General features: G+C 36.6%; 1 protein-coding gene and 1 pseudogene across 1 annotated transcript; both read left to right on the top strand.

Moving 5' to 3' along the window:
- Positions 1-4142: 4142 nt before the first annotated feature.
- On the top strand, positions 4143-7693 carry LOC119980068 (IQ domain-containing protein IQM2-like). The gene is made up of 8 exons (XM_038822725.1): positions 4143-4327; positions 4874-5504; positions 5596-5661; positions 5761-5849; positions 5953-6040; positions 6149-6379; positions 6492-6593; positions 6693-7693. The coding sequence occupies exons 2-8, from the start codon at positions 4917-4919 to the stop codon at positions 7533-7535; spliced, it is 2007 nt and encodes a 668-aa protein (XP_038678653.1). The 5' UTR covers positions 4143-4327; positions 4874-4916; the 3' UTR covers positions 7536-7693.
- Positions 7694-8038: 345 nt separating this feature from the next.
- LOC119980069 lies at positions 8039-10845 on the top strand (annotated as a pseudogene).
- The last annotated feature ends 414 nt before the right edge of the window (positions 10846-11259 follow it).

The raw sequence follows: 11259 nt of genomic DNA, 5'->3' as shown, positions 1-11259 counted from the left end.
CTTTGCTCAGTAGGTATGGTTTAGGGTTATATGGTGTATGACCCCATCTACTTAACTAGCTTCAAGCATGCAAGCTCATCTTTTCTTACAGACCTTTCAACTGCCAATCTGATATCCTACCAAATTCATATTTATTAAAATCTTGTTCACTTAATTTCTAGAGTTGGCCAACACTGTACAACGTCAAATTAAGATGAATCTTTTAGGGCACAGGTAATAGATTGTGCAGGTGTGGTGATGAATTCATGCATTATATATATAATTATGAAAATGATAAATATCCCAATATTTTGGTATCCCAATAGTTATCTTAGCTATTGAGGTGGACGCTCACATGTTACACATAATGCACGTAAAATTATGTACGTACAACTCAACAATTAGGATAATTGAGATACTAGTTTATACGTTGGAATCTCCATTTTATTATATATAAGAAGCGCGTTTTTCACTTCCAATCTTTCACGCACTCGAATTTGAGTTGCAGAGAAATATACATAAGAGTTGCTGCGTATTTTCTACTTTCCCTTATATGTATGGAACACTATCTTGACCTTGTATATTAAACAAGTCGACCCCATTCACATTTACAAAGTCAACCACTTTTATCATTTCATATAATTTCTTTCGGTTGTCCCTTAAACGTCAAACGTTAACCCTAATGAATTGAAGTCAAAAGACTTGTCGGAATAATTTGTTTACGTAAATCACGTTGAATCCAACGACAACAACTCGGTTTGTACTTAGTAGAGGGGTTTGTGATATGTCATCATGACTCATGACTAAACTTCTTCTTGCATCAATCAAATTACACATTTTAATTTGATTGAGTTGAATTAGTCTAAATTTTATAGTAATAGAAGGTAAGTACGTGAATGGATAAATTGGTTCAATTCTTTGGGTCGGTTAAATTGGTGCCCCATTGACCAAGCCTGCGTCAATTCTTGAATCAATGCATGCACCTTTTGAAACTTCAACCATGACAGATTTTATCAAATCTAATTCCACCCCAATAAATACTTTAATTCAGATTAAATCATATATATTCAACAATATATATATATATATACACCAGCAGTTTGAGTCTTACAGATCCAATTGTTAAAAGGTCTTAAATATCGAGATAGAACCAACTATTTTACATGTATTATGTATATAGACAGCTATGGAGGCAGATAGAACAAACGTCAACGCAAACAAAGCAGGAGCTGACCGACTTTTGTGTTGATTGTCTCCAATCCTATCCCTTCATTGTTGGTACTACCACGGACCCTCCATCGAATGGGCGTTTGAAGTGGAATGTGGATGGATCAGCTTTGGGTAAGCCAGGGAGGGCAGGAATAGGAGGAATCCTGAGAGATGGAAACGGAACATTTATATGTCTATTCTCTTGTCCAGCGGGAGTATGTGAATCCAACGAAGCTGAACTGAAAGCAGTAAAGAAAGCTATGGAAGTAACTATTTCCTCAGACGCTCTGGCAGGTAAGGAAATCATATTGGAAACGGATTCGCTTAATGTCTTCAAATGGGTTGAACAACAAAGTGTAACTCCTTGGAGGCTTACTCAACTGTCCAATTCCATTGGGGTATGCAAATCAAGGCTAAGGTTATTCTAAGTGCAGCACATTCTAAGGGGAAGCAATGGGATTGCCGACTTGCTTGCAAAGGAAGACACAAGTCGAACAGCTGATTTTTTACTATGGTTCTGACTGTCTTTTCATCCATTATGTTCTGTAACTATTTTGTTCTTTTACATCTTTTGATTTCCTTTGTATCTCTGGCCATCTACCCTTGATGCCATGCTGTTCTTCTATTTCTCCTTTCATTAATATATTCTCTGCTGCTTATCAAAAAAAAAAAGAGAACGACTCAAAAAGCGCGTTTTTGGTTCTACGACACGCGACTCGTGGACTCGAGGGGGGGGGAACTGAGGAGAGATGGTGATAAGATTAAGAACAATAAACTCTCCAGCTGGCAATTATTTAATGCACTCGACTCGCGCGTTCTCTCCGGGTTGTGTCTTGGCGGCCACGCTAATACTTTCGATCTCAAACGAACGTCGTCGTTTCAATACTTAATAGGACGCCGTACGAGTAAACAAAATTTAAGGCATACCGGCTACACTCTCGGGATACGGTTGTCTGTCTCTGGGTATTTTAGTATTAGTAGTGTGTCTGTCTGTATAGCTCGTATGAGGCAGAACCTACGTGGCAAGTTACAAATGTACGTGGACCCCCCAACCAGGTTATACGGTGCAAATTAAGTACCCATCTCCATTTATATACATAACTAATAATAATAATAATAATAAATTGGCTTTATTTAATTTAGATTTAGGATTTGTAATGTTTGCATGGAGATCTGAGACGACAGTTGTAATTGACAACCCATATTGTCTGATTTTTGTTTGATTTCTCTACTGTTTTTTATTCAATGATTATATACAGCATACTGAAGCAGAGAACCACTATCCATTATATATCATATATGTAGTCTTTATTAGTTTATATAGAGAGAGGCAAAGTTTAACATTTTTGTACACATATATAGAGCCTCCCAAAAAAAAAAAAAAAACAACAACAAAGGGTTTGACTCTTCATGTGCATGGTTCATCAATTCAAATAAAAACCAGCATGCATATGATTTCAAGTGTAAAGGCTTGTGTTAAGAATTAAAAAGTACTATGCTTATGTCTATGGATGGGTATATATGGACAAAGCGCATTTCTAAACACTAACTAAAGCTTTTTCTCTGAGTTTAGCCCATTTATTGGGTTTGGGATGAACAAACTTGTAAGAGTAATTCGATGTATTCAAGAGAACCGGAATCCCAAAACAAACAATATATAATTGATTGTTCGACGTGTGGATTTCTAACAATTTTGTGACAATTTGTTGACCCACAACAAAAAATTATATGGTCTTTTTATGGCATGAAAGTATATGGAGGTAGTACATATGATGGAATTATATAAGTATTTAAATGGTGAATTGAAATTGAAGGAAATAGGGTGAGTGGTCGTATTTGGTATGTGGTGGGGTTATAAACGCCAAGAATGCATGCACAATTGCACAAACCCCTCCTCATATCAACAAACACAAAATAATATATATATATATATAATGATTAGAGACAAATCCCTTTAGACATTTTAAGAACATTTTTGTTGTTATTAACCCATCAATGTATGTATATATATGTATAACATATATACACACCAATTCTTAGTCAACTTGTGAGTCATATATTGTGAAAATTGCATGGAAGTTTCCATCCCTTTGAGGTTCCAATTAATTTACATGATTCTTGTACAAAAAAACCTGATTTATACAAGCACAAGGTCCCACGTTTGCATCCACATCATCAAACAAGGTCAATCACTCCAGAGACTTATGAAATAATAATTTATTTTATAGATAATTCATTAATCAAAAGCTTGTGCATTAAGCTATGACTTTACATATTACTATAGTTACTTGGGAGACTAGTGGATGTGACATAAGCAATGGCGATTGTGAACAAGTAAATTTCATTTGCTTTTACCCCAAGAAATATTTAAAATTAAATTAAATATTCAAATTAAAAACCATACAATTGCTTCTTATTATTATTATTTTTTTGAAAATTTGCTAAATTTATTATTATTTTTGGGTAATTAAGCGTTTTAACAATCAAACAATCACATTGATTATTTGGTTAGTTAACCAAATAAATCTAAACTTTAACGCTCAAGATAGTCTTAGAATGTGTTGACATTAAAAGTCTCATATCTTTTCATGAAAGTCAAGTGATAACCTCATACACTTGAGATGTCTTTTAAAGGACAAAATCCTGTAGAACTTGGATCCAAAACGGACAATATCTCAAGTAGATTGGATCGGATCAAACCTTCTCATCTCGAAATCTTTTTGAATTTACTCAAAAGAATAAAAAAAATTATATGTATAGAAAGTCATTTCCGATGATTATAATTAACAAAAATTTAAAAGAAAGAAAGGGGAAAGGCATGGGCGTAATGGTTAACGAAAGCTCCTACTAAAAGTCGTCACCACGTGGTTGGAAATGTACACAGCCCGGCGCTTTTGACAGTCTCTCTCTCCCTCTATGCTTGCTTATTTATATCACTCTATCAAAGTCGCACGATTAGCATACGAGGTGGGCGAGGGGCTTTTTTTTTCCTTTCGATCTTTTAAATAGAGAGAAACAAAGATAAAATCCTCAACTCCATATATCTTCAACAAAGAGAGAGCAATTATTCATCCAACGCAAGAGTTCTTATCCCCCAGTAATCTTTTCACTGTCTCACAAATCCACCATACATACAAAGGTACTGTCTTTCATAATATTGTTCTTGTTTCTGTTAATGTTGATTTATGGGTGTGTTTTTCCTTGCTGTTTTTCGATTGTGATTCTACACGCTAATGTGGGTCGGTGGGAATTGGGTTTTTTAGAGATGGGTTTGTGGATTGATGATATTTTGTTGATTGGTATCGTTACTAGTTTGTTGGGTTTATACAGAATATGTTATTTGAATGAAATGGGTTCATTTTTGTTTACTTAGATGTCTTTCTGAGGATTATGGATTTGGTTTGCTGGTTTGGAAATGGTTTTTGCAGATCCATGGCCTTGTTTTATGTTTATGTTTGAATCATTGTTATCTGCCAAGGTTTACAAAGTTGTAGCTGTTCTTATAAATATGGCTATAGTTGTGACTGTTTTCTTTCTCCACATTTCTATCTCTGGCGCATCCTATGAATTGGCACTTGTAGCTTTATGGGTTCCTCGTAAATTATGATGTTGGGCTGAAATTCTTTCCCAAATGTAGTTAAGATTTTTGTTCTGATGGTTAACTTATGTATATTGATGATGACAGGAATCAAGACCATATAGGTTTCAGAAACAGGTTTTGTCCTTGAATGGGGGTATCATTTTCGTGTCCATTTGCGGAATACGGTGATGTGGAGAATGAATTGGAATCTGTTGTTGTCAAATCTATCAGCTTTGGAGATGATAAAGTGAAGACTCCAGTACGATCAGTCAGTTTCAAAAGACAAGATTCAATACCCACAATATTAACATCCTTGGGTTCTGGAAAGATGATAATCGAAGGATCAGTTAGCTTTAAGGGCAGAGGAGACGCGATGATCTCAATCAATCCTTCTTCGTTAGACAAAGAAAATATTGCTCCCATGGCACCAATCAAAACGATGACCAATGATGTAAATAATCAGTCCCCAAGATCAGATAGTCCATCAGGAACGTGCCAACCCTTGTCTCTGGATCCAAGCAACCCCAAACATGAGGCCGCAACAAGGTTGCAGAAAGTGTACAAAAGTTTCCGAACCAGAAGAAAGCTTGCAGATTGTGCTGTTCTTGTTGAGCAGAGCTGGTGGGAGCTCTTAGACTTTGCTGAACTCAAGCGAAGTTCGGTATCATTCTTTGACATTGAGAAACATGAATCTGCCATTTCACGTTGGTCACGAGCAAGAACAAGAGCTGCCAAGGTAGTTTTAAAAATATTATATGTTGCTATAAGCGTATACACTAATGCTTTAATCAATTTTCTGAAATAAATTGCTTCTTATATTGCCACAGGTAGGAAAAGGTTTGTCAAAGAATGATAAAGCCCAAAAAATGGCCTTGCAACACTGGCTTGAGGCTGTAAGTCAATTGAATCCCACAAATCTCATATGAAAAATTATAATTTGATTCATTTGTAGCCCTTTCTAATTCCTAGCTGTTTATTGTTTTCCCACGCAGATTGATCCGCGGCATCGATATGGACACAATCTACACTTCTACTATGATAAATGGCTTCATTGCCAGAGTAGAGAACCCTTCTTTTACTGGTAAGTTTATGTTGCCTGGTGTATTTGCTTCTATCATCAGCATCTTTCTTGCAAATTGAAAATGTTGATTTTAATTGTTCATATACCAACTTTGTGGATGCAGGTTGGATATAGGAGAGGGCAAAGAAGTAAATCTTGATAAATGCCCTCGATCAAAACTTCAACAACAATGCATCAAGTATCTTGGTCCAGTAAGTCCATTTCCTTTTCATATATTCATTCTTCCTTTTCTTTTTTGCATATATCCATTCTTCCTTTTCTTTTTGCCATTTTTTTTATGAGTATTCTTCTATGTATAGATGGAAAGGAAGGCCTATGAAGTCATTATCAAGGATGGGAAGTTTTTATACAAGCAAACGGGGGAGTTCCTGCACACACCTAGTGATGCAAAATGGATTTTTGTCCTCAGCGCATCTAAAATCTTGTATGCTGGCAAGAAAAAAAGGGGTACCTTCCAGCATTCGAGCTTCTTGGCTGGCGGAGCCACTATTGCTGCTGGGAGATTAGTTGCTGAAAATGGCATCCTTAAGGTATGGCTGTGAATTGAATTGCATTTTTTTTTAGTGATTCCTGTTGCTTTTAATGATCTCTATATCAGATATTCATGATCTTTTAACGGCATTTTATGCTATTGTTTAACAGGCAGTCTGGCCTCACAGTGGTCATTATCGCCCCACAGAAGAGAATTTCAGGGACTTCGTTTCTTTTCTCAAAGAGAATAATGTGGATCTCACAGATGTTGAGGTAAAAATGAAGAAGCCTGTTTTCTTCTGTTATTTCTTTATAGATGAAAAATGTAAAAATAGTGTTTTACTGATGATACTTTGTTTCGTCCAATGTCAGATGACATCAATCGATGAAGAAGAAGATTCAACTAGCAGACAACGAAGCAGTAACCATCTTAGAAGCAACTCTGCAGAGTACTTGCCTGAAATTGTGAATGTTACAGAGACTGAAGCGGTCAGTGTTGAAGATTTGACTCAAGAGAACATTGAATCGATGGAACAAGAGTATGCTGCTGCATTGAAACCATCAAAGTCAAGGCGGTGTCGAAACCTTAGTAGAAAATTGACCGATCTTAAAATACCAAAAGAGGATGGATTCCCTGAGCGATTACAAAATGAAAATTCCGCTGCTGGACCAAGTTGTGCCAATGGTGTGGTAGACTCTCCAATGGGGAATGGCTATGAAACAGCAGAAGAAGCATTTACCTCGGATCAAGAATCCACGCCTCTTGAACAAAACTCGTTTGATGAAGGATACAAAGCAGAAGTAGAGACTCTTCCTGAAGAATCTATTCTACGAAGAATCAACTCGAAAAAAGGAACAAAGTCTTACCAACTAGGGAAACAATTGTCTTGCAAATGGACGACTGGAGCAGGGCCTCGTATAGGGTGTGTGAGGGATTATCCATCAGAGCTCCAGTTACGGGCTCTGGAGCAAGTAAACTTGTCTCCACGAAGTGCTGGACATTTTAGAACATACTCGTCTCCTCGAAACAGTAGTAGACCGAGTCCAAAGACATCATCCATCCTCAGTCATTGTAGTGGGGCTGTGGCAGAAACTGCAGACTCCTCAGTGCCTGAGATAGGGAGTTTAAAACAGAAAAGATCACAGTCCTTCCCATTACAGAGAAATAATGAGTTTTTGGTTGATATTTCTTTTTGTGTGAATAGAAAAAGATAGCCCAGGAAATCTTTATTATTCTTTTCAGTTCAAATCATGTATACTTTTTTTTTTTTTTAAATTCTTTCATTTTGTACATTGTAATAAGATGAAATTTGTAGAATCCTTTTGGGTTTTGGAACCCTTCAATACAAAAGAAATTATTCACTTTTCTTAAATATTACATCTCATATATGTTTACACACCTTAGGGAAGAATGAGTTTTTGGTTTTCTTTTTTGTCAATGAATGTGCACTGCATTATTAGACTTAGTGAATTGCTGGTTTTTCACTTTTTCCTCCACCATGGTTCAGTCTCTCATTGAGCTGCAGATAAATTCCCATGTCCCTCTGAAGTCTAAAGTCTAAACCTTTGAACTTTCGTGTTGAGGGACTTTGGGCTTTGCTTCCAACATAGTCCAATAGGGATTGGACTGGGCCTTCCAAAGTTGGGCGTTTAGACAAGATTGGGAAGATCACCTCTGGGCCTATACTTAATTAGTTGTCCTCTGAGTTAGGACTTAGGACAGACTATTTGGTCGTCGTTCAGAACTCTTATCTTCTCCTGTTTATTTCATTTAAGCGTCATCTTCTCTTCCGCTAGAGATTTTCCAAAATCCGTATCTGATCCCCTCCAAGCACTAAGGTCTGTATGGGAGGTGGGAAAGTTCATCGAAGCAGCGATGAAGTTTCGGGCTACACTATTCCTCGTGGAATTCCTGCATGTATTGAAGGAACGAATGAATTTCCTTCTGTTTTAGTCAACAAGTTCAAGAAAGAAAAGTCTATGCTTGAAAGAAAGAGAGAGCAATTATTCACCCAACACGGAGTTCTTACCCACCATTCTTTTCATTGGCTCACAAATCCACCATACAAAGGTAGCTACTGTCTTTCATATAATAGCACTTGTTTCTGTTAATGTTGATTGATGGGAATTGGGTTTTTCTTTGCTTTATTGTGATTCTACATGGTAATGTTGTTGGGTTTTTACATAATATGGATTTTGAATGAAATGGGTTCATATTTGTCTACTAATTAGATGTCTTTGTGTGAGGATTATTTGCAGATCCATGAAACATCCAAGGAACCGCGAACACAAGGGCGCAATAAGAAAGATTGCAGATTGTGCTGTTCCTGTTGGGCAGAGATGGTGGAAGATGTTCGCGGCCGCAATAATGTGGCAGAAAAGATTCCGAACCAGAAGAAAGCTTGCAGATTGTGCTGTTCTTGTTGGGCAGAGATGGTGGAGTCTCTTAGACTTTGCTGAACTGAAGCGAAAGTCGGTATTATTCTATTACAACAACAGACGTGAATCTGCCAATTCACGTTGGCCTCGAGTAGCAACAAGAGCTGCCAAGGTAAATTTATAAATATCATATCATATGTTGCTAATAAGCCTATATATATATATATATATATATATATATGTATATATGTATATGCTTTAATCAATATTTTCTGAAATAATTTGCTTCTTTTATTTCCACAGATTGGAAAAGGTTTGTCAAAGAATGAAAATGCCCAACAAATTATGTCCTTTCGACACTGGCATGAGGCGGTACGTCTATTGAATCCAACAAATCTCATAAGAAAAAATATAAATAATTTGATTCATTTGTAGTGTTAGGAACCTTAATAATGGTTCAGTATTGACATTGTATTTTCTGTTAACAACTAGTTAAGTAGTATTAGTTGTGGTTGTTAGCTTGCTGTTTAGTCTCGGTTAGATTTAACGGAATGGTTCAGGTGGCATTAACGTTTGTGTATTAGTCAATATATTAGTTGGGAGTTGTAGAAGGAAAGGAGTTATGAAAATGAATTACTAAAGGAAGGTTTCCTTCTTTGTGTCTCCATAGTTTTCCTCTGTAATCCTTCTTGTGTTCTGCACCGACTCCATAGCAATGTTAAGGTAGAAAGAGGTTCTATCATGTAGCCTGTTTCTAATTCTAGTTGTTTATTGTTTTTCCTACACAGATTGATCCGTGTCATCGATATGGACACAATCTAGAGTTTTATTACAAGAGATGGCTTCAGTGCCATGGTAGAGAACCCTTCTTTTACTGGTAAGTTTATTTGCTTCTATCATCAACATCTTTCTTTCTTTCTTTCTTTCAGATTGAAAAGTTTTGATTTGAATTGTGCATATACCGACTATGTGGATGCAGGTTGGATAAAGGAGAGGGCAAAGAAGTAGTTCTTGATAATTCAACAGCAGTGCATCAAGTATCTTGGTCCAGTAAGTCCATTTTCTTTTTCATATATTCTTTCTTCCTTTTCTTTTTTATGAAATATTCTGTTAAGACCATATATATCACATCAGTTGGGAGAGTGGTATATATTGGTAAAACACATCCCTTACACTCGACTATAATGAGTTAGGCTTGGGAGGAATAAACCCGTGAGAATAATCCGATTTATTCACGGAAATTGGAACTCCAAAGCAGACAATATAGTTGGTGTGTGGGATGTGGATTTCTAATGTATTCTTGTATCTATAGATGGAAAGGAAGGCGTATGAAGTCATTATCGAGGATGGGAAGTTTTTATACAAGTAAACAGGGGAATTCCTGCACACAACTAGTGATGCAAAATGGATTTATGTCCTCAGCCCATCTAAGATCTTGTATGCTGGCAAGAAAAAAAAGGGTACCTTCCAGCATTCGAGCTTCTTGGCTGGAGGTGCTGTTAGTTGACTTGCATTTGACAGGGCAAATTAACATCCATTTGTGTATGTTGAGATTTCTTGTTCATTGTTCTGACTTAATGCTATTACCTAATTAAACAGGTGCCACCATTGCTGCTGGGCGATTAGTTGTTGAAAATGGCATCGTTAAGGTACGAGTATGGCTATGGACTGAATTGCTTTTTTGGGTTTTAGTGATCTTGACATGGTCTTTTAATGGCTGGCATTTTCTGGTATTGTTTAACAGTCAATCTCGCGTCACAGCGGCCATTATCGCCCTACAGAAGAGAGTTTCAGGGACTTCATTTCATTTCTCAAAGAGAATGAGGTGGATGTCAAAGATGATCGGGTAAAAATTAAGAAGCCTATTTTCTTATCTTCTTTCTTTGTTGATGAAAAATGTAAAAAAAAGAAAGAAGAGAGTGTTGTACTGATGATACTTTGTTTCTTCCAATTTCAGATAACGTCAATTGATGAAGAAAAATAAGCTACTGGATAGGTTTTCATCGTCATCAAAGCGTTTATCTCAAAAGTTTGAGACATTGTATGGATTTTAATTGAAATAATTTATTTCATTTAAATATTTCTTGGTGTAAATCCAAATGAACTGCTGGTTTTTTTTTCCACCTCCATGGTTCAGTGACTTCAGTCTCTCATTAAGCTGAAGAGAAACCCCATGTCCCTCTAAGGTAAACCTTTGAACTATCTTTTTCGGGGGACTTTGGGCTTTGCTTCCGACGTAGGCCAATGAGGATTGGACTGGGCCTTCCAAAGTTGGGCTTTTTGACAACCTTGGAAGATCAGTTTTGGGCGAGAGAGATGATGATGAAAAGTAAAAGAGATAAAATAAATAAATGAGTTTGAAGCGTTGGAAAGTATGAAGTGTTGATGAATAATGTATATTGTGGGACCCATTCACCCAATTAAATTATGTCACCTAGGAGAGAGAAGAAGAGAGGGAATGGTTTTGAAGTGCTTGATATTTCTTTTAGCATTGGAGTTGCTCTAACTATTAGCTTCAACGGAACCTCGAAAATAGCCGAATGCATTGATATTTGGGGCC

The sequence above is a fragment of the Tripterygium wilfordii genome, chromosome 15 (assembly GCF_013401445.1).
Source record: "Tripterygium wilfordii isolate XIE 37 chromosome 15, ASM1340144v1, whole genome shotgun sequence".
NCBI lineage: Eukaryota > Viridiplantae > Streptophyta > Magnoliopsida > Celastrales > Celastraceae > Tripterygium > Tripterygium wilfordii.
Note: the sequence above shows the minus strand (reverse complement) of the source record. Positions and strands in the feature narration are given on the sequence as shown.

What these genes read in the sequence shown, in the direction of transcription:
- LOC119980068 (XM_038822725.1), top strand. Translation starts at nt 4,917, where the DNA reads ATGGGGGTATCATTTTCGTGTCCATTTGCGGAATACGGTGATGTGGAG. An exon ending in GCATCAAGTATCTTGGTCCA is followed by an intron (nt 6,041 to 6,148) that starts GTAAGTCCATTT and finishes TTCTATGTATAG; the next exon opens with ATGGAAAGGAAGGCCTATGA. An exon ending in TGGATCTCACAGATGTTGAG is followed by an intron (nt 6,594 to 6,692) that starts GTAAAAATGAAG and finishes GTCCAATGTCAG; the next exon opens with ATGACATCAATCGATGAAGA.